Source organism: Rana temporaria, chromosome 7 (genome assembly GCF_905171775.1).
Source record: "Rana temporaria chromosome 7, aRanTem1.1, whole genome shotgun sequence".
Lineage (NCBI taxonomy): Eukaryota > Metazoa > Chordata > Amphibia > Anura > Ranidae > Rana > Rana temporaria.
In genome coordinates, this window is record NC_053495.1 from 69,486,105 (window position 1) to 69,514,007 (window position 27,903).

General features: G+C 46.5%; 1 protein-coding gene across 6 annotated transcripts in view; it reads right to left on the reverse strand.

Moving 5' to 3' along the window:
* Positions 1-27,903, reverse strand: part of SGSM3 (small G protein signaling modulator 3) — a 439,637-nt gene that overhangs the window by 9,345 nt on the left and 402,389 nt on the right. For 5 of the 6 annotated variants that reach the window (XM_040359570.1, XM_040359574.1, XM_040359568.1 and 2 more), the window contains one exon: positions 23,359-23,425. In XM_040359570.1, coding sequence (XP_040215504.1) covers positions 23,359-23,425 — 67 coding nt within the window. The remainder of the gene's footprint in view (positions 1-23,358; positions 23,426-27,903) is intronic. The other variant, XM_040359572.1, reaches the window with a different exon arrangement.

Below are 27,903 nucleotides of genomic sequence, written 5' to 3' on the forward strand. Positions count from 1 at the left end.
CCATCAGTGCCATCTCATCTGTGCCCATCAGTGCCACCATATCAGTGCCCGTAATTGAAAGAGAAAACATACTTATTTACAAAAAAAATTACAGAAAAAAATAAAAACGTAATTTTTTTTCAAAATTTTCAGTCTTTTTTTAGTTGTTGCGCAAAAAAAATAAATCACAGAGGTGATCAAATAGCACCAAATGAAAGCTCTATTTGTGGGGAAAAAAGGACGCCAATTTTGTTTTGTAGCATGACCGCGCAATTGCCATTCAAAGTGCGACAGTGCTGAAAGCTAAAAATTAGCTTGGGCGGGAAGGTGCGTAAGTGCCCTGTATGGAAGTGGTTACGAGTGCTAGAATGTGTAATGTTTTGGTAAAAATAGGATTTTTTGTACTCACCGTAAAATCCTTTTCTATGTCGTCCATGGACGGACACTGTAAATCTTGACTTGTGGGTTATGTTCCTTTTCTATAGGAGAGGACTAGGCAGAACATGTTAGATATTTAAATACATGTTACTTTAAACAGAGTTGAACAGCCACGCCCAAGGGGCGGTCCCTCCAGACATAACCCTCCACCCTGCAGTCAGCAGCTCAGTTTTTTTTTCTGCCTAGTAGAGGAAGAGGACCTGGCTCCCTTTGGACTCAGGGTCCTGAGGAAATCTTTTATTAATTATTTTACTTATTTTTATGATTTTCGGCCACGACATGCCCCATGGCTCCAGGGGTGGCCGGTGAGCTATATGTTCCAGGATTCACATATGCCTGGGCTGCTTGTCCCTCCAGACATAACCCTCCGCCCTGCAGTCAGCAGCTCAGTTCGTAAAAAGCAGTACAAACTCAAAAAGGAGGGGTGGGTGCTGTGTCCGTCCATGGACGACAGAGAAAAGGATTTTACAGCGAGTACAACAAATCCTATTTCCTCTTTTCCTCCATGGACAAACACAGCCTCTGCAAATCTTGACTTGTGGGACGTCCCCAAGCAGTGTCAAAGAAACGATGGGTGGGAAGAGCAATCAAAAACTAACTTCACCACAAACAAACAGAGCTCCTCAACGGAGGAGATGCAACTTTAAACAGCCGCCTGCAAAACCTTGCGACCGAAGGAAGTATCTGAAGATGCACTCACATCAACCATGTAAAATGGTTTTACATGGTTTGTTTGGGGTGAAGTTAGTCACCGCCTTGCACACCTGTGAGACAGACATTTGATGTCGGAAAGCCCAGGAGGCACCAATAGCCCTGGTCGAATGCGCCATAACAGGAAAGGGAGGCGCACGACCCATATGACGGTCTGCCTGATCCACCGAGAAATGGTGGCCGACGAGACAGCCAGGCCCTTCTGCGGACCAGACACCGACACAAACAGTGAGTCAGACCTCCGGAACCGTAGCAGACAGGTACACCCGCAAGGCGCGTACCACGTCTAAAGTATGTATCGCAGCCTCTTTGGGATGCGATGGCCGAGGACACAAAGAAGGAAGTACAATGTCCTCAATTCAGGTGAAAAGCTGAAAACCACCTTCAGAAGAAAAGAAGGCTGTGGGCGTAGCACCGCTTTATCCTTATGGAGTACCAAGTAAGGTGACCTGCAAGACAAGGCCGCCAACTCAGAAACCCGTCTGACAGATGTAATGGCCACCAGAAAAGCCACTTTCTGACATAATGTCAAGAGAGGAATTTCTCTGATGTTCTCAAAGGGATGCTCCTGAAGAGCCGAGCGTACTAGATTCAAATCCCATGAAGGAAGCGGTGGTCTAATAGGTGAAAGCACATGACGAACCCCCTGCACAAACGTACCCACCAGTGAAAGGGTCGCCAAGGGTTGTTGAAAGAAAAACAGCCAAGGCTGAAATCTGTCCCTTAATGGTGCTTATGGCAAGTTTCTGATCCACTCCTCGCTGTAAAAACAGCAGGACCCTGGAAACCGAACACGCCTGTGGACGCCACTCCTCGCACATAGAGATGTAGGCCTTCCAAGTGCGATGGTAGATCTTCCGAGAAGATGACTTTCGCGCCCTCAGCGTGGTTGAGATGACTGAATCCGACAGACCTCGGTCCTTTAGCACCTGGCTTTCAATAGCCATGCCGTTAAAGCCAGCGACTGTAAAGCAGGATGAAGTATGGGACCTTGAGACAGGACCCATAGGTCCCGCATTGGAAGCCGCCAGGGTGCATCCGCCACCAGGGGCACAAGGTCGGCGTACCAGGGACGCCGGGACCAATCTGGAGTGATTATAATCACCGGGATCTCCTCGATACTGACTCCAAGGGGCCACCAACGCGTCTGCCCAGGGATCTCTGGACATGGCCACGAACCTCGACACCTGTGATCGAGTCAAGAAGCCAGGAGATCCACGTCCGGCGTGCCCCACTTCCGGCAAAGGAGTTGAAACCCCTCCGGATGTAACAACCATTCCCCTTGATCCAGCAACTGGCGACTTAGGTGGTCCGCCTGCCAGTTATCTACACCCGGTATGTAAATGGCTGACAGAGCCGGCACGCTCCGTTTTGCCCACCGCAGGATGTGAGCGATCTCCGACGCCGCAGCCAAGCTCCTTGTCCCCCCCCGATGGTTGACATAAGCCACTGCCGTGGTGTTGTCCGACTGGATCCCGATTGGACATCCTTGTAGCCTCTGTGACCACGAGGAGAGGCACAGCCTGATTGCTCGAAGTACTAGTACATTGATTGGCAGGCGGAATTTGTCCAGAGTCCAGCGTCCCTGGGCCGAATGGACCCCCCCAGACTCCCCCCCCCCAACCTGTGAGGCTGGCATCCGTTGTGATCACAGTCCAATGGAAGGAAAGGAACGATTTCCCAGACTGAAGAGACGGGGAACTCAGCGAAGCCCTGACCAGGTGACTTACCTGAATCTGATGATCCAGAGTACAGAGATTTGTTCCATTTGGAGAGGATCTCCTTCTGCAAAACTTGAGTGTGGAATTGGGCACACAGTACTGCCTCGAAGAAGGCTACCATGAGGCCCAGAACTCGCATGCAAAAACGTAGAGACGACCATTTGCGGGTTGCTAACAATTTCACAGCCGACTGGAGTGTCAGCAACGTCTCCAAAGGAAGGAAGACTTTCGCCTCTGAGGAGTCCAGAATCAATCCTAGGTACTCCAGAGTCGGTACCAAGAACGACTTCTGAATGTTCAGCACCCAACCAAATTCTCGGAGGGTCTGACTGGCTATAGACACGTCCGCCTCTAATTCTGAGCCAGAAGTAGCTCTCAGAAGAAGATTTCCATCGCAAAGCGCAGAAATCTATGATGCCTGGCGCAGATCGGGACATGCAAGTATGCGTCCTTGATGTCCAAGGACGCTGGAAAATCCCCCGGATGGAGCGCAACCACCGAACTAATTGATTCCGTCCGGAACTTTTAAGGCATTGAGGGCCTTGAGATCCAAGATTGGACGGACTCCGTTCTTCTTTGGGACCACAAACAGATTCGAGTAGAATCCCTGAAACCTTTCTTGTAGTGGCACCGGTAAAATTACCCTGCACCTCAGCAAGTCTTGTACTGCCCCCATTAAGGCAGACCGACGAGTCGGGAGAAGAGGAAGATTTGAGGGAAAGAATCTGTTTGGTGGATAGGAAAGAAACTATCTTGTACCATGAAGTGACCACCTCGCAGACCCACTGGCCAGAGAGCAGGGAGGTCCTCCGATATGCAAACCCACAAAGCCGTCCCCCCACCCATAAGTCAGGCGGGGGCAAAATGTCATGCGGTAGCAGGCTTGGTAGCCGGATTGTTTGGCTTGCGCACCCAGGGATGTTTCTGTCCCCCAGCTGGACCTTTGTCAGTCTAAGAGGATCTGCCCACGGGCCCTGACTGACGAAAATACCGCTTCTGTGTGGAACAGGAAGGCCCCGACTTACAGCGTGGCTCCTTCCCCTTAGAGGACTGAGGGAGAAGTGTGGAAATTTCAAAAGGAATGGATAGCCGCACTCCAAAGGAACTTCTAAAGTTGTCTATATTGGTAAAATAAATAGAAATGCATCACAGGATACAGCCAAAGAATCGGGAAAAGAAGCAGCCGACGCGTTTCACACTAATTCAGTGCTTAGCCATGACGCGTCGGCTGCTTCTTTTCCCGATTCTTTGGCTGTATCCTGTGATGCATTTCTATTTATTTTACCAATAAAGACAACTTTAGAAGTTCCTTTGGAGTGCGGCTTTGCATCCCTTTTGAAATTTCCACATTTGCATAGTGTATTGCCAGCACCCTTGGTTTACTGAGAGGTTCCTGATTGCTTGTTGGACCCACCTGGAGCGGTGACTCCCTTCCCCTGAGGGAGAAGTGTGCTCTTGCCACCAGAGACATCCTTAATAATGTCGTCCAGCGAGGTACCAAAAAGCCTCCCACCCTTGAAAGGCAGATCTGCCAGAGCTTTTTTTGGATGCTTGGTCAGCGGACCAGCACTTCAGCCAAACCAGGCGGCGCAATACCACCACAGATACAGAGGCTCTGGAGATCAAGGGAGATCCAGAGTGGCATCACAGACATACACAAGGCCCTATACCAATTGGTCAGCCAGCCTTACGCACTCAGGAGGAAGCTGATGCTCCTCTACTGTCTGTTGCAAAATCTTTGCCCATTCAGTGAGTGTCTGAGACACCAAAGTTGCAGCCAAGATAAGCTGCAATGCTGACCCCAGCATGGTGAACATGGAACGGCTCACCGCTTCGGACCTCCTATCAGTAGGGTCCTTAAACGCAGGGGTCCCTTGAACCGGGAAAGTGGTTACTTTGTTTAACCGAGCGACCGGGGGGTCAACAATCGAAGGAGAAGCCCATTTTTTCAAAAGGATAACAGACCGACATGCACTGAGGGACCACAAAGAACCTCTGAGGCTGTTCCCATTCCTTATCAAAGAAAGACACATAAGGGAAAACTTTAACAGAGCGGGTCGCCTTGTGCGAACCAAAAGAGACTGAGCCCCGTGTGGACATCTCAGCTGTATCCTCTAGATTGAGAGAGTCCCTTACAGCATTGATAAGTGTACTCACAAGTGTCCCGTCTTGCGCTGATCCGGACGGGGCATCCTGAGTCAGAGCATTTCCCAAAAGATGGTGGGGGGAGGGGGCACTTTTTACCCTCCTTACGCTCGGACACCGCTTCCACCCTGACAACAAATGACTCCAGGACTGCAGACAGCGAATCCATGGTAACTGCAGGTGCAGGGGCACCGGTTGTTGCCTTAGGAATGTTTGGGAAAGCAAGGTCAGCCACTGACTCCATGTTGCCCACTGACAGCCCTCAGGGATGTAGCCAAGACAAAAACATCCACCCTCCTATGCTGCACTGACTGGGGGGTTACCCAAGGGACTCACCACCCAGTCAGAATCTGTTCAGTGCTGTTGCCTGCTCTCCTACACACAGCGTGTCTGAGGAAACCCTGTGAGATGAATTGCTCCGTTTGCGCCGTCCAGGAAACTAATCCAGCACTAGAGGCCAAAATCCTCTCAAAAATGGCCGCCGAAACCCCTCAGAGAAAAAGGCGCGGACCACAAGAAAATGGCCACCCACAATGCCAACCTGTGTCACAGCGCGGCCACGGCAAAATGGCCGCCAATGGGAAATACAATAGTAAGCACAGGCCAGAGATAAATGGCGCCGGCGCTACCAAAATGGCGCCCACAAAAACGGCTATGCCCACAGAGAGCGGGCCTGGGCACTCCTACAGACCATAACCAGGACCTGGAAACCCCCAAAGGTTTACCCCCCGATCGCAGCGAGCCCCGCAAGTCAAGGAGGGAAACAGGGTGACAGAGGGAGAGGAAGGGGAAGACAGGAGAACCCCATTCCCGGGAATGCCCAGCTGTTCCATCATGCCAAGGCAGGAGGAACTGTACTTGCCCGTCCCCGCGAGGACCTGCTGGAGCGTTCCTGAGACTTTCAACCGAGTAGTACGGAGTAGCTGTCGGCCCGGTTCACTGTGACTGAGACAGCAAGCAGCCCAGGTATGTGAACCCTGGAGCATATAGCTCACCAGCCACCCCTGGAGCCATAGGGCATGTTGTGGCCGACCCAGCGCGTAGCTAAGGCCTGCTCACGCTTGATGGTTGGACTGGGGGGACTACAAGGATCTATATTATCCAGCCTGTCACCAAGCCGGCAATTGATAGAAGATTCTTAAAAATAAAATAAAAAATTTCCTCAGGACCCAGAGTCCAAAGGGAGCCAGGTCCTCTTCCTCTACTAGGCAGACAAAAAAACTGAGCTGCTGACTGCAGGGCGGAGGGTTATGTCTGGAGGGATCGTCCCCTGGGCAGGGCTGTTCAACTCTGTTTAACGTAACATGTATTTAATATCCAACATGTTCTGCCTAGTCCTCTCCTATAGAACAGGAACATAACCCACAAGTCAAAATTTACAGAGGCTGTGTCCGTCCATGGACGAAAAGAGAAATATATTTTTCTCTATCACTTTCACTTGTTGCTGTCCATCTCGCAAAAATCTTTACTCAAACTCACACAGATGTCTTTAAAAACTACAAACAATACCATTGCCGATGCAAATTTAAAATGAGTCACAATTATGTGTGTTTAGTATTTCCAAATTATCAGAACTTGAGCCCAAAAAATGTGATGTGTACCAACATCAGAAATAAAAACGTCATTCCCAAAATTCAGAGGGTAACATCGTTATTCTACACTCACACACCAAGAACGACCTAATATCACAGAAGAGATCAAGAAGCATAACTCCTAACTGATGTCATTACACCACCTATAGGTATATGTCCAAAGAAATGCAGTATATATGTGTAGCAGGGTACCACTACCATTGCAAATCGTGTCATATGTTATCCATGGGCAAGGACAATAATCAGCCTGAACATTTCCCCACCAGCACCAATTGCAGCTTCTTACCAAGCAAAAATCAACCAATTTCAAGATGGTTCAGCATGCTGACAGTAATCAGCCACAACCAGCCTTCAAAACAGATAGTATATGCCAGAAACAGGTTGTTCAATGGCTTGCCAGCCTTCCACAGTACATCTGCATTGATTAACTTATTGCACCCCTGAGACTGTTTGACAGTCTAGAGATGCAGCTTCTATTCATGTGGCCAACTTGTTAGCACTCCTGGCTTAGCAGCCCTGGGGTCGATTCCAAAGCATACCACTTCACGTAGAGAAGTGGTTTGTCCTCCCTATGTTCTTAAACATAACTTCTGACTCCAGAAGAGCCTTCCATGAATTATGTCTAAATGTAGTATTTTTGTATAGGAGGGTTCCACCACCATTGCAAATTGTGTCATATGTTATCCATGGGAAAGGACAAAAATCAGACTTAACATTTCCCCACCAGCACTAATTGCAGCCTCTTACCAAGCAAAAACCAACCAATTTGAACACATTGTTTCTAAACTCCGGTCCTCAATGTGCCCCAACAGGTCATGTTATCAGGCTTTCCATTATTTTGCACAGGTGATTTAATCAGTTTCACTGCCTTAGTAATTACCACAGACGTTTCATCTGAGGGAAATCCTGGAAACATGACCTGTTGGTGCGCCTTAAGAACTGGAGTTGAGAAACAGCATGCTGACAGTAAACAGCCATAACTAGCCTTCTAAACATGGAAACCCAAGAAATTACATTATAAATCAATTAATAAATTATAAACTTGCACCAGATCAAGAACTGTGGGTTTTTGGCCAGATATGGATGTATAAGTCTGGTGTGATGCTGCACACATATTTTAATGTTGTATGCTGATGATGAATGCACTTTGTCAACAATTTATGTGAAACAGCCCTCACAAAGTTGTCATTTCCTGTTTTGTACTCTTTACATGCCCAACAACGTACAAGTTTAATGTTTAGATTTTTAGTATTATGGCCAGAGCCTTGGACATTAGTTACTTTTAGGTTTAGCCTGCATAGATATCTATGCTGATGCATTCTTTCATTTAGCCCAGGTTCACACTGGGTACGATTTCCTTCGATTTGAGATGCGATTTCACATGTGAAATAGCATCTCAAATCGGCGGCATTTGCCGGCAATGACACTGTCCTAATTGGTGCGACGCCGCATCTGCGGCGCTGCACCGATTTCAAAAAGTAGTTCCTGTACTACTTTTTGCGATTTCGGGCCGCGATTTACATAGACATCTGCGCAGAAACCTGCACAGATGTCTCTTAAATTGCGGCCGAAATCGGGACTGCCAGCGGGAGTGAAGCCGTGCGAGTTCAGCTCAACTCGCACGGCTTCACTCCCGCAGCCCAGTGTGAACCAGGGCTTATAAAGGGAGTGTGTTCCTGATGAACAGGTGTGAGAACTTGAAGCATACATGAAGAAACAAACAATTACACTGGTGGGTTTATCCTTTACTGGGTGGGTCTGCAAGCAATTATATCCAAATGATATAAAGACCTGCAGTGATGGCGGTTGTTTGGCCTGACAAGAGGTCCGAATCTTTGTTTGCAGTGCTTGTATTGGTTTACAAATACACACACACACACACACACATATATATATATATATATTTCTCTTTCTTTAAGGGGGGGGGTGCACATAATGCCTGACCCACACCCCACTAAAGCTGTGGTTTGGCGATTGCTTCATGCATCTGCTGGTATAGTTTTGCATTAAGGCTCTCAAAATTGTGTTTTTGTGGGCATGGTTTCCAAATTGTGTCTTTTTCCATTCTGACCATGTGTTTGTTTGTGTGCCTTAGCAGACTTTTATCTTGTTCGTTACTTTTAATTCTCACATTTTAGATTTACGAATGTTAATGTTAATCTACACTGCAATGGTTTAGATGAAAATTAAGCTTTTTTGATTTTTTTGTGTCCTATCCTTGAAGATTGTAAGCTCTTTTGAGCAGGGCTTGTCTAATGCCGCGTACACACGGTCGTTTTTTGTCTTGTAGAAAAACGTTGTTTTTTTTCTCATGAAAAAGAACGACGTTTTTCAAACTTCATTTTAAAAAACGACGTTGCCTACACACCATCGTTTTTTCAAAATGCTCTAGCAAAGCGCGGTTACGTTCAGCAAGTACGCCGCCACTCTGTTCCATTCAAGCTCGCGTCATAACTTGCTTCTGAGCATACGCGGGTTTAAAAACGTTGTTTTAAACATCGTTTTAGCCCACACACAGTAATTTTTTATGACACAAAAAACGACGTTTTGAAAAACGACATAAAAAATTGAAGCACGTTCAAATTTTTTTTTTGGTCGTTTTTCAGAAGACATAAAACAACGCTTTCCCCACACACGGTCATTTTAAATGACGTTTTTAAAAATGTCGTTTTTTTTCATCACAAAAAACGACCGTGTGTACGCGGCATAACTGTATTGTCAAATGCTGGAGCATCATTTCCATGCCTTTTTATTTTTTGGCAGGGAAGACCCCAACAAAATAAGACAACCCTGCTCCAAAGATGAATTTCAGAACTCTAGTAATTCTTTTGTGGACTAGGTAAACCATAAAATCTGGCAAATAAATGTGAATTCTCTCTAAGAAACAAAAAAATAAACAATTTACGTCGGGGAAATGCCAATTCACCACCGTGAATTTTTCTTTGCAAATGTGCATATTTATTCACACGGGCAGTTTTTTTTACCTGGAAATGCATCATCATGAAAGGGGAAAGGGCATACACATGCCCCCAGGAAGTGTACTGTTGCTCAGCCTCTAACATGGCCGGGTCACTCCTTTCACGAAAAGAGCTGCTGCTGATATGCAAGGTAAGTGTGGGCAGAGTCTTGTTCCCTGAATTGGGGGGGGGGGGAGCTAGATAACTTAATTTATTGTGGGGGGACACTTATGTGTAGTAATCCTTCACTCACATTCACTTCCTGGACATGCACACACGTCACTGATTCTTTCTCTGCACAATAGACTTCCTGCATTTGCACATGTTCCTGTAAATACATCAGTGTTGCCAACCTACCAGATTGAAATTTACTGGCACGACACCTGAAATTTACTGGCACAGCCAAGTTTTTACTGGCATTTCACAAAAGTTACTAAATTACATTTTTAGGTGCAAATTTCAGTATTTAGGCTACAAACAAGTACGCTAGGAAAATAGCAATGCGATTTAAGGTAGATATTAAGGTAAAAAAACATATTTTTGTTATTTTCGATATAATAAGGGCAAATTACTTAGTCACATCACCCCCTGCCACCAACACCCCCCGACTTCACTCCCCTCTGCGGTGCCACAATCTCCCCTTGCCTCCAATCACCCCCAGACCCCCTGCTTCCAATCACCCCCTGCCTCCATCGTCCCCTGACTCCAATCTCCCCCAGCCTCCATCCCCCTCTGCGGTGCCACCAATAACCCCTGTCACCATCCCCCACCCTCTGCAGTGCCACCATCCCCCACTGCGGTGCCACCAACACCCCCTGCCTCCAATCTCCCCCGGCCTCCATCCCCCTCTGCGGTGGCACCGCAGCCACCATCACCCCCTGCTTTCAAATAACCCCCTGCCTCCATCATCCCCCTATGCAGTGCCACCATCACCCCCTGCCTCCATCGGATCCCCCTCTGCCACCATCACCTGATGTCACTGTTGGCTGGGCTGTGTCACTCTGTCCGTTCCCGACTCCCCTGTGAACTTTGTATTGCCTGGATGCAGCAGGCTCTTCCATTCTGCCGCCGCCGCGTGCTGCTCAGCCTCTAAGTCCTGACTTCTGCTCCAGTGCTGTGCTCCTCCGACCTGGTTAGTTACAGATTTAAAATTCTTGCGTGCGCGCCTGGGGGCATGTCCCAATACATCACTCACTGGCGCCGCACGGCACAGCCTCTGTGAAATCCGCCGGCCGAATACAGCATATGCTCAGCTCGGCAAGCTCCGGAACTGTGCATGCGCAGTTCCAAGCCGAACCAATCTCGGCTATTTTTACTGGCACATTCCCGCAATTACGGACATTTACGGACAGGGAAAAAAGTGCCAGTTTTTACAGACTGTCCGTAAATACAGACGGTTGGCAACACTGAAATACATGTTCCTGTAATATACACTATGGCCCAGATTCACGTAGATTGGCGCATCTTTATGCCGGCGTAGCGCATCTCATATGCAAATGAAGGGCCGAACGAACGGCGCATGTGCTGTGATTGTATGTCCCGCACCCCTCTGCGCATGCTCACAACTACGTCCGGCGTAAACCCCGAGATACGCCGGCCCACCGCTTACGCCCAGGGCATAAATACGCCCAGACATGTGCTCGTCGAGTGCAAAAGTACACCCATTTGGTTTCTTGAGGTGTAAGTACTTTTGCTGTGTCTTACTTTGTGCCATGCCTGCTCCTCGCAGTGATAAGAGGAAGAAAAACTTCTCCCCAGAGGAGAGGGCGATTATTATATCTGCCATGGAGAGGTATGATGCTCGCCTCCATGGGGCAGAAAGTAAAGGCACGAGTAAGGCTAAGAGGGATGAGATCCTGATGAGGATCACCACCCAGGTCAATGCCCTAGGGAATGAGGTAAGGAGGCCCCAGGACATTGTGAAGAAGATGAATGACCTGCGTAGGAAGGTCAAAGAGAAGCTGGGCAAGATGAGGAGGCATGCCAGCGCCACTGGAGGTGGACCAGCCTCTGCTCTTAGGCTGACTCCTGAGAAGCAGGTGGTTGCCCGGTGCCTTCAGACTGAGCAAGTGGAGGGAGTGGAGAGGTATGACTCAGTTGAACCGGCCTTGAGTACAGGCAAGTGTGTTTTTTCTCCTATCTGGTGTGTAGCATGTGAGGAGGTGGAAGGGAACATGTGACAAGTGTGTGGGTCCACCAACATGTGAATGTTTTGTGTCATCCACAGATGTCCAGGAGGGAGCTGGGCCATCATCCCCTGATCATCATGACCCTGACCCCCTGGGAAGCCAAGAGACATTGGTGGAGGGGAGTGGTGCCTAGACCTCAAATGAAGAGGTGGTTGAGGATGATGTTGTCCCTATGGGTGAGGAGGTGTGCCTCTATTTGGAGAAATCCTCCCTATCGGCTGAGCCGTCGCGCACTTCAAGCCCCATCTCATCCAGCCCCTCAGGATCCATCCCCATCACACCCACTCACTCAAGGGCCTCCCCATATGAAAGGCCTCAAGCCTCTCCTGGCCCCAGGAAGACCAAGGGGGTTCCTGACTTCCTTCCTGAAACTTTAACAAGGGCACAAGACTCCCAGACCTGCCATATGGGTGAGATGACCGTGGAGATGCGTCGTGTGGCAGACAGCCTGGCCTCCACGGGCAACATAAATGACGCTCTTCTAGATCTCACTGGCAACAGTGCAGCGGTGATCACCTGCCTGGGGGAGCTGCAAGCCACAACGGCTACCCTCGTGGCAGAGGTGAAGTTCCTGACAGAGGCCATACAAAGCAACACAGCTGCCATTGAGGCGGAGGGGAGGCAGAGACCAATTCCATCCTCACCCGCATAGCCGTGGCTTTAGAGGGCAGGCTGCCAGCCAGGGAGAGACCAGGGGATGCTCCTCCACCTGATGTAAAGGAGGCTTCTACCAGGCAATTACGGAGCCGTGGCAGCAGGCTTGGCCCACGACAGGGCAACTGATTTTTTTGTTTTGCCTTATCTTTGCTCTGGTGTTGAGTTGTTTTTTTTTTCCCTCAGGTCATGAGTTTTTTTCTTTGCTAAATTACTGCACACGGTGAGGCGTGCAGAGTATAGTGTGACTGGTGTGTGAATGTGGGGGTGACACATGCAAAGATACGTTCCACTAGGCATCTCCTGACTGCTGTTCCCTCAGCAGACGGGGTAGCCTCGGGCAGGGGGGGGGGGGGGGGAATGTCTGGTTCGGGGGTCAGGTCATCACGTATGTCAATCTCCAGGCCCTTTCTCTCTGCAAAGTTGTGCAGTATGCAACATGCAACGATGATCTGGCACACAAAGTTTGGGGAATACAACAGGGTCCCCCCGGACTTATCCAGGCATCGGAAACGGGACTTCAGGATGTCAAATGTGCGTTCCACCACTGCACGGGTATGTATGTATGCTTCATTGTAGTTTCTCTCTCCTCTGGTTTGGGGATCCTGGAATGGAGTCATGAGATGGGGCCCAAGTGCATATGCAGAGTCACCTGGAAGGGAAAAGACAGGAGGATGTTAGTCGTGCATGTGCCCCTCGTGATGTCTGCATCATGGGGTCGGACAGTCATGCCTGACTCCCATGTCACTCACCAACCAGCCAGCTATCCCCATACACGTTCTGTTCAAATTCTGTTGGGATGGTGCTTTGACCGTATATGTAGCTGTCGTGGCTGGACCCTGGGTGTTTGGCACGGACGTGCCATATGAGGCCTTGGCCATGGACTATCACCTGTACGTTGATGGAATGCCAGTGCTTCCGATTGCGGTATATGTGCTCTGTGGCACGGGGGGGGGGGGGGGTCGTAGTGCCACATGTGTGCAATCAAAGGCCCCCACAGTGCGTGGGAATCCTGCAATACTGAAGAAATCCTGCATTGCCTTATGCCGCAGGTGCTCCTGGGTGGGTCTGATGATGTGGTGGGACATGCGTGTGAGGATTGCGGGGACAACCTGGTGCACACATCTGCTCATGCTGGTTTGTGACATCCCAGCCACTACTCCACTTGTACGCTGGAATGATCTACTGGCCAGGAAATGCAGTGCTGCCAGTACCTTGACCAGTGGCTGCACTATATGTGAGCGGTGTCTCTGGCTGGTGATTTCATCATGCAGGGCTGTGGTTAATTCCAGGATGGCATCAGTGTTGAATCTGAAGATGCGATACATCTCCGAATCCCCCATGCCAAAGACATTCATGCGCGTTCGGTATATCCTCTCCCGTGCCCTCCTCCTTCTACGCGCCTTTGCACACACTAGTAGTGTTATGACCATGCCTGCCCCTGGCATGTTGGCATGTGGTTGCTCAGCTCGTTCGTAACGGTGCTGCTGTAGTTGCTCTCCAGCTGACTTGCCCACGTCTGGTGCAAAGTTACCCCTGCTTTATGAGGGGTAACTTTAGGCCGGACGTATGTCTTACGTGCACCGCGCGTAGCCTGCTTCGGACGCACGTACGTTCGGGAATCGGCGTATCTCCCTCATTTACATATTTGAATAGGAAATCAATGGGATGCGCCCAGCGTAAATATGCGCCCACGCTTCTCCCGGTGTAGAAAAGTTACGTCGGTCGGAAGAAGCCTATTTTCAGGCGTATCTGGTTCTGTGGGTACGGCGCATAGATACGCCGGCGTGTATATACACTTATGCCCCGCATCTCGAGATACGCCGGTGTAACTTCTTTGAGAATCTGGGCCCCTGTATATATGGTCTAAGCTTGTAAAGGAGCAGTGATTGTAAAACAGTTGGCGCAGAGCACATGCAAATATGCCGCTCCCGGTAGCTGGGCCTTGGCACACAGTGGATGCATATTTGCATGTAATAGTGCCAGCAGCCCCGCCCCACCTCTGAGAACGGCAAACCCCTTAAAAGGCAGGTGCCAAGGGGTAAAGGATGTTAAAAGTGAAAACAGAAAAGCAAAATTTTAGATTCAAAAGAGTGTTTGGGAGGTCCCCTTCATCTGCCTGTAAAGTGTTGCATTTGTCCTGAGTCTCGAACCTGCTGCAGCAATAATGACATATTTAAACACCAAAAAATTACATTTGAATCGTTTTCCCTGGCTGCAAGCCATTTCTGGCAATAGAACCACAAAACAAGCAGACCACATGGCCTAGCTCTGAGGAAGGGGGTGCGCCCCCAAAACGCGTTAGCTGTACCCCGTGTTGTGTGCATGTCCATGCACTGTGTTTATGGCCTTTTGTCAGTTGCATTTTGTAAGTACCCACTTTTATACAATTTTTTATTATTAAATTATCTCTGGTAATGCACTAGAAGTGCACGCCTTCCATTTGTTTTTCTTTTAGTTCCTTTCGGATTACCCCATCAGAGGAAGGCAGCATCCACCTAGCTTTGGGATACCATATATACCTTTTACACCACCGTTTTATCTGATATCTGTTACGTGACACCTTGGAAGAACTATTAGCGCTGGAAGCGACTGTTTTTTGTAAGACCACATGGCTAAGTCTCCGCCTGCCTCCCCAATGCATACCAGGCCCTTTGAGTCTGGCATAGATTTTAAAGTGGAGGTTCACCCTAAAAACGTTTTTTTAACATTAGAGCCAGCATAGTAAGGGCATTTACTTTCGGCAGTTTTTTTTTTTTTTTTCTCCATGCTTACCTTTATATTCTGATTTGGTCCAGGGCTTCTGCGTACTGATGACTCCGGGACTGGGCGTTCGGAACCCTGAGGCAGGGATAGGATGACTGCGGGACTGGGTGTTCCTATCCTTCGGTTCGATGATTGACGGCTTGTGAAACAGGTGACCTGTCGCACAACGCGCGTCACCAGATTTCCGGAAATAGCCGAGCTGCGAGTCGGCACTATACGGCGCCTGCGCCCGCCGTGTAGAGCTGATTGCGCAGGCGCCATATAGTGCCGACTCGCAGCTTAGCTATTTCCCGACATCTGGTGACGCGCATTGTGCGACAGGTCACCTGTTTCACAAGCCGTCAGTCATCGAACCGAAGGATAGGAACGCCCAGTCCCGCAGTCATCGGAACCCGGAAGCCCTGGACAAAAACAGAATATAAAGGTATGTACGGAGAAAAAGATGAAAAAAACAGCCGAAAGTAAATGCCCTTACTAGGCTGGCTCTGCTAGATGTAATATTAATTTTTTTTTTTTGGGTGAACCCACGCTTTAAGGGGAACTCCATGCCCAAATTTGGAGAAAAGCATATGCTGTCAAGTCCGATGCAGACATTTTGTAGGTGATACCCTCTGTGGGATTTGAACCCCTGAGTATTTCAAGGTAGAAGCGCAGACCACTAGCCTATTGGGCTGAGCACAACCTTACAGAGATACGCTGCGCCGCCGTACCTTACCTGGCGGAATTTCGAATCCTCAATGATTTTGCGCCATAAGTTACGGGGGCGTAGTGTATTTCTAGCGGCGGAATTCAAATCGGCGATTAGGGGGCGTGATTCATTTAAACCAAATGAACTGCGCATGCGTCGTCACGAAATTTCCCGCCGTGCATTGCGCTAAATGACGTCGCTAGGACGTCATTTTTTTAACTTAGACGCGAGTTACGTCCATCCCTATTCATGGACGACTTACGCAAAAAAAAAAAAAAATGTCAAATTTCGATGCGGGAACGACGGCCATACTTAAAGGATCACTAAAGGAATTTTTTTTTAGCTAAATAGCTTCCTTTACCTTACTGCAGTACTGGTTTCATGTCCTCATTGTTCGTTTTTGCTTTGAAGTTGCTGTAATTCTGCTGTGATCTCCACACTTCCTGCTTGTCTGGCTCCTTATGAAAAATCTCATGGCAGCTTTTCACTGTGGTCCAAAACTCCTCAGAACCAATCGGATTCATTTTAAAAACAAAACCCTGCCCTGGATTTGTTTGTTTTTGTTCTGTGGGTCTCTTTACTTCACAGAAACATGAAACCAGTTTAAAAACTAAAGTGAAACTGTAGGCACATTATATGATTGAATTTAATCTATTTTTAATAATTTTTAAAAGGAATCAGTTAACTTGTATGTCTCTATACCCTGTAAACAGTCATTTCAGCAAAAAATGTTTTATCCTTTAGTGACCCTTTAACATGGCAAGTCTATCTATACGCCGTAAAAAAACAGCTTTAACTATACGCCGGAAAAAGCCAACTACAGACGACGTTGGAAAATGCGACGGCTGCGCTAATTTACATATCCAACGCGGAAAACGACGCAAACTCCATCCAGCGGGCGCCAAAGTATTGCATCTAAGATCCGAAGGCGTACGAAGCCGTACGCCTGTCGGATCTTACCCAGATGCCGTCGTATCTTGGTTTGAGGATTCAAACTAAAGATACGACGCGGGAAATTTGAAAGTACGCCGGCGTATCAGTAGATACGCCGGCGTACTTGCTCTGTGGATCTGCCCCATTAGTGTTTAATATTTTTAATTCTATACAATAATGTTTTGCAAATGAGCCATTAATATTAGAAAAACAACCATGCTCCTGCTGATGTGGCATTGGCTAGTAGGACATTTTTTTTTCAACAGGGATTCTCCCCCCCCCCCCCCCACAGTTCATACCAGACCCTTTGGGTCTGCTATGGATTTTAAGGGGAACTAGACACTCAAATTTCATTACATCCATCGTCAATCACAGAGCCAGACGGACCCAAATATGTAAAAAATAAATAAATCAAAATCGCTCAGCCTCAATGGGAGGGTTCCAACTTCATGTGCTCTGTGTGCACATTTTTGGGTACATCGGGCACATCGTACCCAAAGGGCCTGGTATGGACTGGGGGGGAACTCTACGCCATTTTTTTTATAATAGCCAATGCCACATGAGCATGGTTGTTTCCCTAATATCAATGGCCCATTTGCTAAAAATCATTGTATATAATTAAAAACAAACACTAGTAAATATATTTTGGTTGTGCTCAGTCCAATGGGCTTGTGGTCAGCGCTTCTACCTTGAAAAACTCAGGCCTTCTCATGGGTTAAAATTCCACAGAGGGATACTAAAAGATTGCCATTCACCTTTTTTCAGCAATGCAATTAGCCACAGCAGCATATGCTAAAAATAGGCCAAGGCCAATTAGCCAATGCGCTTTAGTTTGGTTGATTCTATTATATTAACTTCAAATGCATGCAATGATATGCAAGTAATTAAATAATATGGTGTGGAATTCCAAACAACACACACTAGTTAAGACTGGGTTCACACTTGTCCGACAAACGCTCCGACATTGGGAGCTCATGTCGCATTACATGTGAAAATCAATGTTTTCCTATGTGAGCCGTCTTAACTGGTCTGACAAGTCGGTCTGACTTTGAAAATGCTCTCTGTACTACTTTGGTCCGACTTTGATCCTACTTCAGCCCACTGAATTTGAATCAAAGTAGGATCCTTGTCCTAACCATCCGACATTTGACATCCGACATGGTGATTACAGCAGCAGTGAAAGGAATTTATCTTACACTGGGATTATTTTGATAGGTCAAAGGACAAGTCATACTATCACAAAGTCTGATCAAAGTAGTATCCTGTTCATTCAAGTTGGATGGATGTAGGACCGATGTAGAACTGACGTAGCAGAGCAAAGTAGGATGAAAGTTTTATGACTCGTACCAGTGTAAACCCAGCCTGACGGGCAGTTTACTTTTTCTTGTTTGTTTGTTTTAATATGCTTATGCACAAGAAAAATAAACATAGCTGGTGGGTGGTAGGTTGGCTGGGATTTGAACTTGAGTGCTTAGGAGACATCTGAGTAGCCCACCAAGCCATTGTGCCGAGCACGCCAAGACCTGCCATAATAGTGTAGTATGATTAAAAGAATGAACATAAATAATTACTGCTCTGGGCTACTTTCACACTGGAGCGGTGTGCAATTGGCGGTAAAGCGCCGCTAATTTTAGTGGCGCTTTACCGTAGTTTTTGCGGCCCCTATTCGGCCGCTAGCGGGGTACTTTTAACCCCCGCTAGCGTCCAAAAAAGGGTTAAAACCGGTGGCGGGTGCTTTAGGAGCGGTGTATACACCGCTCCTGCAGCACCTCAAAAAAGCCTCTGGCAGGAAATATTTGAGCGTCCTGCCAGCGCACCACTCCAGTGTAAAAGTCCTTGGGCTTTCACACTGGACTGAGAGGAGCATCTCTTTCAGGTGGCTTTGCAGGCACTATTTTTAGTTCTATAACACCTGCAAAGCTTCTCAGTGCGAAAGTAGCCTTATAGCCACCTAAATGTTTTTTTCTTTTTAAATAGCATACAATAGATATGCAAGTGTAAATGTTCAATACAAGTAACTTTACAGAATATGTGTAGTAAGTGGATTGCGCTCCCCTTTTTTCTCTCACCACCTATTTCTAGGTACTAGATAAATTATTGATCATTAATACGTATCACCTCTGTTTAAAATAAATGTGCCAATATTCTTCTCAAAACAATTATATAAAAGCACACACGAACCTATAAAGCTTACATAAATCTGCCCATACAGTTATGACAGTGTTTACATATTACTTCGGTGCCCTTATCCAATATATAAAAGGTGACTGCCCATCCAAGGCAAACAAGTGAAAAAAATGAAAAGAATATAATATAAAAATTATATGAAACAAACATATATATGTGGCAATTAGATCGAGGATTGAAAAATAGGTCCTCTATTCATTAAAGTCCCAGTGTGCTGGTCAAATGTTCATACAAGTGCTTCTCCCGTGAGTTTATAACACAGCAATAATGACACCACTTCTGTGATATTCCCGTCACCGCTAGAAATGGCCACTCACCAGATCTCAATCAAATGCCTTTGGTTCATTCCCAGGATAACCAATCCTCTCACACGTCTGTTCACCAATTGCCAGATGCCTTCAATATGCCAATGGGGTCTCTGTCTCTCCTACAATGGCTCATAAAAAAGAGTAGTGCCCCTCATGGTGTAGTATGTAAAAAAATGTATTGACTATTTAAAAACAAACAGGTATTGCACTCACATTTAGATGTGCCCGTATGCCGACACCAAGCTTCTCCAACCATGTATGCAAAGAAAAAATCGTTCCTTTTGTGTTCCCCCAGCGCCCACCTCACGATTAGCGCACGGTTCTGTGGGTGTCAGCAGCCTCTATGCGTTTCGCAATCAATATTGCATCCTCAGGAAGCTGCTGTACTTCCATTATGCCTTTGTATTTATAGCCCTCTGAATTTGTTTGTTCTTTGAAATTCCCGCCCCTACGTCCTCCCGGAAGTGCGAGGACCGGAAGTGATTCCGTCACCATTTTATTTACTGGAACCATTGCCCTGGTGTGCCCTGCTTTCTTCCCCGTTGTTCCCCTTGTGTTTTAAGCACATATTAGTGCTCTATATATTTATGGCCCCTTCTCTTATTGTTTAATATACCTGTCATTTAAGTTATATTACAGAAATCGTGTTCCGCGTCCAACCAGGATGTTGACATCCCGTCGGACCGGATGTGGCGTCTCCGCCATCTTGGTACTCTATGTTGATTATTCACGTCCGGCCGGATGTTGATGTTTCGTCCGGCCGGATGTGGTCAATCCGCCATCTTGGTACTCTCTAGGCTTTCATTCATTAGATGCAGAAGCCACTTTCTGCACCTCGCCGAGTGTAATCACTCCGCCCTCCCGGAAGCTGTCCTGTCACCATTTTACTTATTCCTGTTTATTTATGCTACAAAACAACGTTTTTAGCACAATCTCAATACCAGGCTCTATAGCACAAATACACCCCAGCGTGTCCGCTCCTTCCGGTCCGCGCACTTCTGAGGGCTATAAATACAGAGGCATAATGAAAGTACAGCAGCTTCCTGAGGATGCAATATTGATTGCGAAACGCATAGAGGCTGCTGATACCCACAGAACCGTGCGCTAATCGTGAGGTGGGCGCTGGGGGAACACGAAAGGAACGATTTTTACTTTGCATACCGTATTTTCCGGCGTATAAGACGACCCCCTATTTTTCCAGTGAAAACTTGGGTTTTGGGCTATACTCGCCGTATAAGACTACCCCCTTCCGAGACAACACCATTTAAAAAAAAAAAAAAATCAGAAACATAAAAAAAAACATCTTTTAAAATCTGAATAATCAGCTGGCAGAATAATATAGTATACTGTATCATTAATTGTAGTACTGGACGTTTAAAATTTATTTTCTTTCATATCCCCTTTCCATTTATCAGGAAATACCTTGGCTGAATAATTAGCTAAGCTAATACCTTAGCTGAATAATTGGCTGTCAGAACAATCTTTTAGTACCGTATCATTAATTGTATTACTGGACCTTTAAAATTTCTATTCAGGTCCGTTACAGTGCAGAATACAGTGTGCACCGCTGAGTCAATCACGGCAGGCAATGCATCTGACTACCTTGTTGATGGATGCAAAGCCTGCTCTGATTGGCAGCAGAGGCTGTGACATCATCAGCCTGCGCCGCACCAATACGAGCAGGCTTTAGTCAGCAGCAGAGTGCAACAGAGCGCGGGATTGGCTGAGTGGCGTGCACTGTATTACACTGCATGCTCGGCACCCGACAGGGACAACTTCACTACGGAGGAACAGGCGGGGGTTTAAGCATGGATTTAACGGCGTCTTCATGCCGTAACGAGCACCGCGGCATCTCCTCTACAACCTGGCGGCCTCCATAACAGGTACTGAGCACCCAAAACGAGAAAAATTAACAGTTCGGCCTCTGCACCCAGCGTATAAGACGACCCTCCTCTTTTGGCAGAATAATATGGGTGTAGAAAGTCGTCTTATACGCCGGAAAATACGGTACATGGTTGGAGAAGCTTGGTGCCGGCATACAGGCACATCTAAATGTGAGTGCAATACCTGTTTGTTTTTAAATAGTCAATACATTTTTTACATACTACACCATGAGGGGCACTTTTTTTATGAGCCATTGTAGGAGAGACAAAGACCCCATTGGCATATTGAAGGCATCTGGCAATTGGTAAACAGACGTGTGAGAGGATTGGTTATCCTGGGAATGAACCAAAGGCATTTGATTGATTGAGATCTGGTGAGTGGCCATTTCTAGCGGTGACGGGAATATCACAGAAGTGGTGTCATAATTGCTGTGTTATAAACTCACGGGAGAAGCACTTGTATGAACATTTGACCAGCACACTGGGACTTTAATGAATAGAGGACCTATTTTTCAATCCTCTATCTAATTGCCACATATATATGTTTGTTTCATTTAATTTTTATATTATATTCTTTTCATTTTTTTCACTTGTTTGCCTTGGATGGGCAGTCACCTTTTATATATTGGATAAGGGCACCGAAGTAATATGTAAACACCATCTCATAACTGCATGGGCAGATTTATGTAAGCTTTATAGGTTCGTGTGTGCTTTTATATAATTGTTTTGAGAAGAATATTGGCACATTTATTTTAAACAGAAGTGATACGTATTAATGATCAATAATTTATCTAGTACCTAGAAATAGGTGGTGAGAGAAAAAAAGGGGAGCGCAATCCACTTACTACACATATTTCTTAAAGGACCAGGCACCACTTAGGTGACTTGACCCATTTTTCTTGATTGCAGCACACCCACCATTATAATTTAATATATTTTCATTTGCGCCAGCAACATCTCCACAACTTTACAGAATAGCAGACATTACTCTAATGCTCATACATAACTGCATTTGTTGTAAAAAGAGAAGAAAAAAACTAGCAATATACATCAATAGATGCACACGAGGTAGAGCACATCTCGCCTAAAAATGTTTTCTTCACATACATGGATCATGGTTGCTATATAATAACTTGGTCGAAATTGGCACTACCGAATCGTTGATCAGTGACGATTCTGAATTCACCAAGGCATATTCACAATAGCGCAAATTTTCAATTGCACGTTTGCATAGTTGAACTCTTAATTGCTTGAAATGGCCGATATTACATATAATGCATCCAGTACTTCCCGTCGCTATAGTAAATGACCCCCCCACTGCCTAACAAGTGTACAAAACACCATTAACTGCATCTCGTTATCACATGGAAAACAAAGAGTATAAAACATTTTAATCTGCCCATTACTTGTTAGCCAAATATGATGCCGTGTACACACGATCGGTTTGTCTAATGAAAACGGTCTGATGGACCGTTTTCATCAGACTAACCGATCGTGTGTGGGCCCCATTGTTTTTTTATCCATCGGTTAAAAAACTAGGAAGTTGTTTTAAAATTATCTGATGGTTAACTAATCGATAGGAAAAAAACGATCGTCTGTAGGCACGTCCATCCGTTAAAAATCCACGCATGCTCAGACTAAATTAGGGGACGGGAGCACTCGTTCTGGTAAAACTAGCGTTCGTTATGGAGATAGCACATTCATCACGCTGTAACAGACAGAAAAGCGTGAATCATCTTTTACTAACACGAAATCAGCTAAAGCAGCCACAAGGGTGGCGCCATTGGATTTGAACTTCCCCTTTATAGAGCCGTCATACGTGGTTTACGTGACCGCGTTCTGACACAATCGTTTTTTTAACCGATGGTGTGTAGCCACGACTGATCATCAGTCAGCTTCATCGGATAACTGATGAAAAAATCCATCAGTCCGTTTTCATCGGATGGACCGATCGTGTGTACAGGGCATGACTGTCTCAGTCTTCAGTATAATTATTCCTGCCCATAGGCTGCCCAACCATTTAATAAAAAAGTATTAAAGCCTATTGGTATAAAGCTGGGAAAAAAATATTGATGATTGTTTCTATGCCAACAAAACAAGTGTTGAGCTTTATTTTCTAATTTGCTAAAGACTGTATAATGAAGGAGTAACTCCTTGCACTGTATGTAATACAACTGGTAGGGAAAGTATATAAAAAAGTCACTCACACTCACCTCCCTTTTCACGGGTAATTCCCAGTCAGGTGACAAACTAAAGGCAAACTTTGAGAGAACCCTGAAAAAATATGAAAACTGATTAAGTTGCTTTTGCCTATTAGAATATACAACTGACATGTATGTGCAAGTACACCACAACAATCTGCATATCAAATCAGCACTTTATGAAGAGATCTTGCTTGATTTGCTGTATGTGCCAATTGTTCAGCTATTCAATTTAATTCATGTCAAGACACTTTACATAGTCTGTATTTTCCCCACTGTAGGTTTTTGGTTTCCTTTTAATGTCTAAAAACACATACAAATTTGTTGTCTTCCACCTGAAACTGTACCATGTAGGTGAGAGTATGAGAATCAGATGCTAGATATAAATAAAGTGTAACTAAAGGCAATTATTTTTTAATTTTGGATAGAGTAAGGGGGTATTACAAACCCTTTCAGTTTTTTTTTGCCATTTCCCATAGGAGATAAGACTTATCTTCACTTCCTGTTCCATGGCCAGAACAGGAAGTAATAGAAAATCCCTCCAAAGTGAGGGAATCCCAGGTTGTCATCAGAGTCACCAGAACCACTGTCCTCATTGAAAGGTTTCAAGTTTTGCCTTTAGTTACACTTACAGTGCTCTCTAAACAAGGCCATATTTACACTTCAGACTCTTTATTACAGCATGAGCAACAATCCCCCCCCCCAAATGAAACAAAAAAAACTATTATACAGTACAGCTCTCCAATGCATGCAGATTTCTCCACGTTACAGTGCACCCGGAAATAATTAAATTCATTATTTTCCTCAAAATACAAACGATACCCCATAATGACAATGCGAAAGAAGTTTGTTTGCAATCTTTGTAAATTTATTAGAAATAAAAAAAAAATGGAAACAAATCACATGTACATAAGTATTCACAACCTTTGCTCAATACTTTGTTCAATCACCTTTGGCACCAATTACAGCCTCAAATCTTTTTGAGTATGATACTACAAGCTTGGCACACCTATTTTTGGGCAGTCTCTCCCATTTTCCTTTGCAGGACTTCTCAGTGCCCCTGGATGACTTGACCCATCACGAAACGAGGGCCACTGACATCACCACCTACAACTGCTCGATCTCCAGACGGATGGGTCTGCCTGCTTGCGTCCGACCGGCACAGCAGGCTTAAGGCTGTTTTTTCTACAATATTTGGAGTGCAATATTTACTTTTTATGTTTAACCACTTGCCGACCTCCTCATGTACATATACGTCAGCAGAATGGCATGGACAGGCACATGTACGTACCTGTATGTGCTCTGCTTGACGTGGGTCGGGGGTCCGATCGGGACCCCCCCGGTACATGCGGCTGTTCGGTAAGCTGCAGAAGCAATCCGGGATGAGGGGGCGGCTGTTCGTTTTCAGCCACCCCCTTGCGATCGCTCTCAGCCAATGCCAGCACCCCCCCCCGCCTCTTCCTGTGTTTAGTGTAAACGCAGGAAGAGGGAAGTGTGTGATCTCTCCTCGTGGTGGTCATATCGACCACCGCTGCGGAGAGAAGACATCACACAAGTACGTTCCAAACACCACACTAACACCAGTACATTAGGCACATTTAACCCCCCCCAGTCACCGCTGATCACCCCCCCCCCCCAGTCCACTGTCACAGTGTCACTGAATGCAGTGATCATTTTTTTTCTGATTACTGCATTTAGTGTCAGTGTGACAAAAAAAAGTGTCAGGGCAGTTAGTTTTAGCCCCCTTTAGGTCCAGGGTAGCCCCCTACCCCCCTAATAAAGGTTTAACCCCTTGATCACTGCCCTAGTTAACCCTTTCACCCCCTATTGCCAGTGTCACTAAGCGATCAATTTTCTGATCGCTGTATTAGTGTCACTGTTGCCGCTAGGCAGTTAGTTTTTTTTTGAGGTTCGCCGCCAGGTTCTATAGCGTTAGGTACCCCCATAAATAAAGTTTTTAACCCCTGATTGCCCCCTAGTTAACCCTTTCACCAGTGATCACCGTATAAGTGTTACGGTTGACGCTGGTTAGTTAGTTTGCTGTTTATAGCATCAGGGCACCCGCCGTATATAACCCAATAAAGGTTTTACCCCCTGATCGCCCGGCGGGTGATATAAATAAAATGTTAGCGTCAGTCAGGGTCTGCGTCACCCCAGGCAGCGTTAGGTTAGTGCCAGTACCGCTTACACCCACTCGCAAAGCATACACCCCCCTTAGTGGTATAGTATCTGAACGGATCGATACCTGATCTGATCAGATCTATACTAGCGTACCCAGCAGTTTAGGGTACCCAAAAACGCATTGTTAGCGGAATCATCCCAGATACCCGCTAGCACCTGCGTTTTCCCCCTCTGCCCAGCCCAACCCACCCAAGTGCAGTATCGATCGATCACTGTCACTTCAGAAACACAAGACACATAACTGCAGCGTTCGCAGGGACAGGCCTGATCCCTGCGATCGCTAACAGTTTTTTTCGAAGCGTTTTCTACATTTTCCTTTCTATAGTCAGATGCTTTTTTTACCTGTGAATCATCAACAGTGTACCACTAAATTTAGAGCCCAAAACGGCAAAGCGAATGTACACTGGTGAAGAGGCTCTTAGGATCCTGAGCATGACAGATAGTGAAGAAGAGGAGGTCACGCATCTGACAGAATCTAGCTCAGAATACGATCCTATTTACGACAGCGGCTCCATGTCAGATAGCTCTGACGACGGAGTTGTGGTCCCTGCTAAGGCCAGGCGTACCCGACCCCATTCTGATGTTGTTGAGCGGCAAGAACCGCAGGTCCCTCGTATGGAGCAGAGAGCCAGTACTAGCGCCGCTATTCCTTCTGGTGGATTGGCAAGCACCAGCGGCCTAGTACACCCTGGTCATTCATCCAGCACTGCAGTAAGACGTGGCGAGTCCCATAAGTGCAGTTCAAGCTGGCGAGGTGGCAAGCACAAGTAGTGTCCCGCTGCCACCAAGAAGAAAACAAAGACAGGCCCGTCGTGCCCATAGTGCCCTTCCTGCAGAATTTGCCTATCCTGATTGGGTCCCCACCACTTCTGCAGCACCCGTACTTCCCCCATTCACTGGCCAACCCGGTATTCAGGTGGATACAGCGAATTTTATGGCACTTGATTTTTATTCGCTGTATTTCACGGAAGATCTCTATAGATCTATTGTGGACCAGAGTAATTTATATATGCTGGTACCTACATCGCCGCTAATCCCCAGACCCTCCTTGCCAAAGAATGGAAACCTATTGAGGTTTCCGAATTTAAGATCTTTCTGGGCCTTACCCTCAACATGGGCATACACCAATTTCCGGATTTGCGGATGTATTGGTCCACACACCCAATTGACCATATGCCCGTGTTCTCTGCTCATATGGCCAGGAAACGATACGAGGCGATCTTGCGGTTCCTGCATTTCAGTGACAATGCACTTTGTCGTCCACGTGGAGACCCTGAATTTGACCGGCTCTACAAAATTCGGCCCCTCGTAAACCATTTCAACGAACATTTTGCAGCCTTGTTTAATCCCCAGCAAGTTGTATGCGTTGATGAGTCGCTCATTAAATTTTCTGCCCGCTTGTCTTTCAAGCAGTACATTCCCAACAAGCGTGCCAGATACGGGGTCAAGCTCTATAAGCTCTGTGACAGGGCCACAGGCTACACATGGAGCTTTCGGGTTTACGAGGGCAAAGATAGTCAGGTAGAGCCGGAAGGATGCCCAGATTACATGGGGAGTGCTGGCAAGATCGTTTGGGACTTGGTGTCACCATTATTCGGAAAGGGGTACCACTTGTATGTGGACAATTTTTACAGCAGCGTGCCACTTTTTAGTCACTTGTTTGATCAACAGATTGGAGCATGTGGCACTGTGCGACCTAATCGCCGGGGCTTTCCCCAGAGGCTTGTAGATTCTCATCTAAGGCTGGGGGCGAGAGCCTGCTGCAGATGTAAAAATTTGCTCGCTGTGAAGTGGCGGGACAATAGGAATGTTTTCGTTCTTACCACCCTTCACGCAGACACGACAGTACAAATTCATACGGCGACTGGTGTTGTGGAGAAACCCCTCTGTCCACGAATATAACCAAAATATGGGAAGGGTGGACCTCAACGACCAGTTGATGGCGCCGTATCATATTGCCCGCAAGACGAGACGCTGGTACAAAAAAGTGTCTCTACATTTATTTCAATTGGCTCTACTGAATGCTTTTGTCTTGTACAGAGCTTCAGGACAGAATAGATCCTTCCTTCAATTACAGAAGGATATCATCACAGAACTCCTGTATCCAGGCGGTACTGTACCTCTCCATCCCCTACCAAATGAAGTAAGCCGACTGCATGAGAGGCATTTTTCATATGCCCTCGAAAGTACCCTTACCCAACGAGCCCCCCAAAGAAGATGTCGTATCTGTACCAAGCGCAGATTGACACCCGTTATTTTTGTCCCCAATGTCCTGCCGATCCTGGTCTTTGTATTGGTGAATGTTTTGAACGCTTCCACACACGAGTTAATTATTAGTGTAGGGCAGGCCCGGACTGGGACAAAAAATAG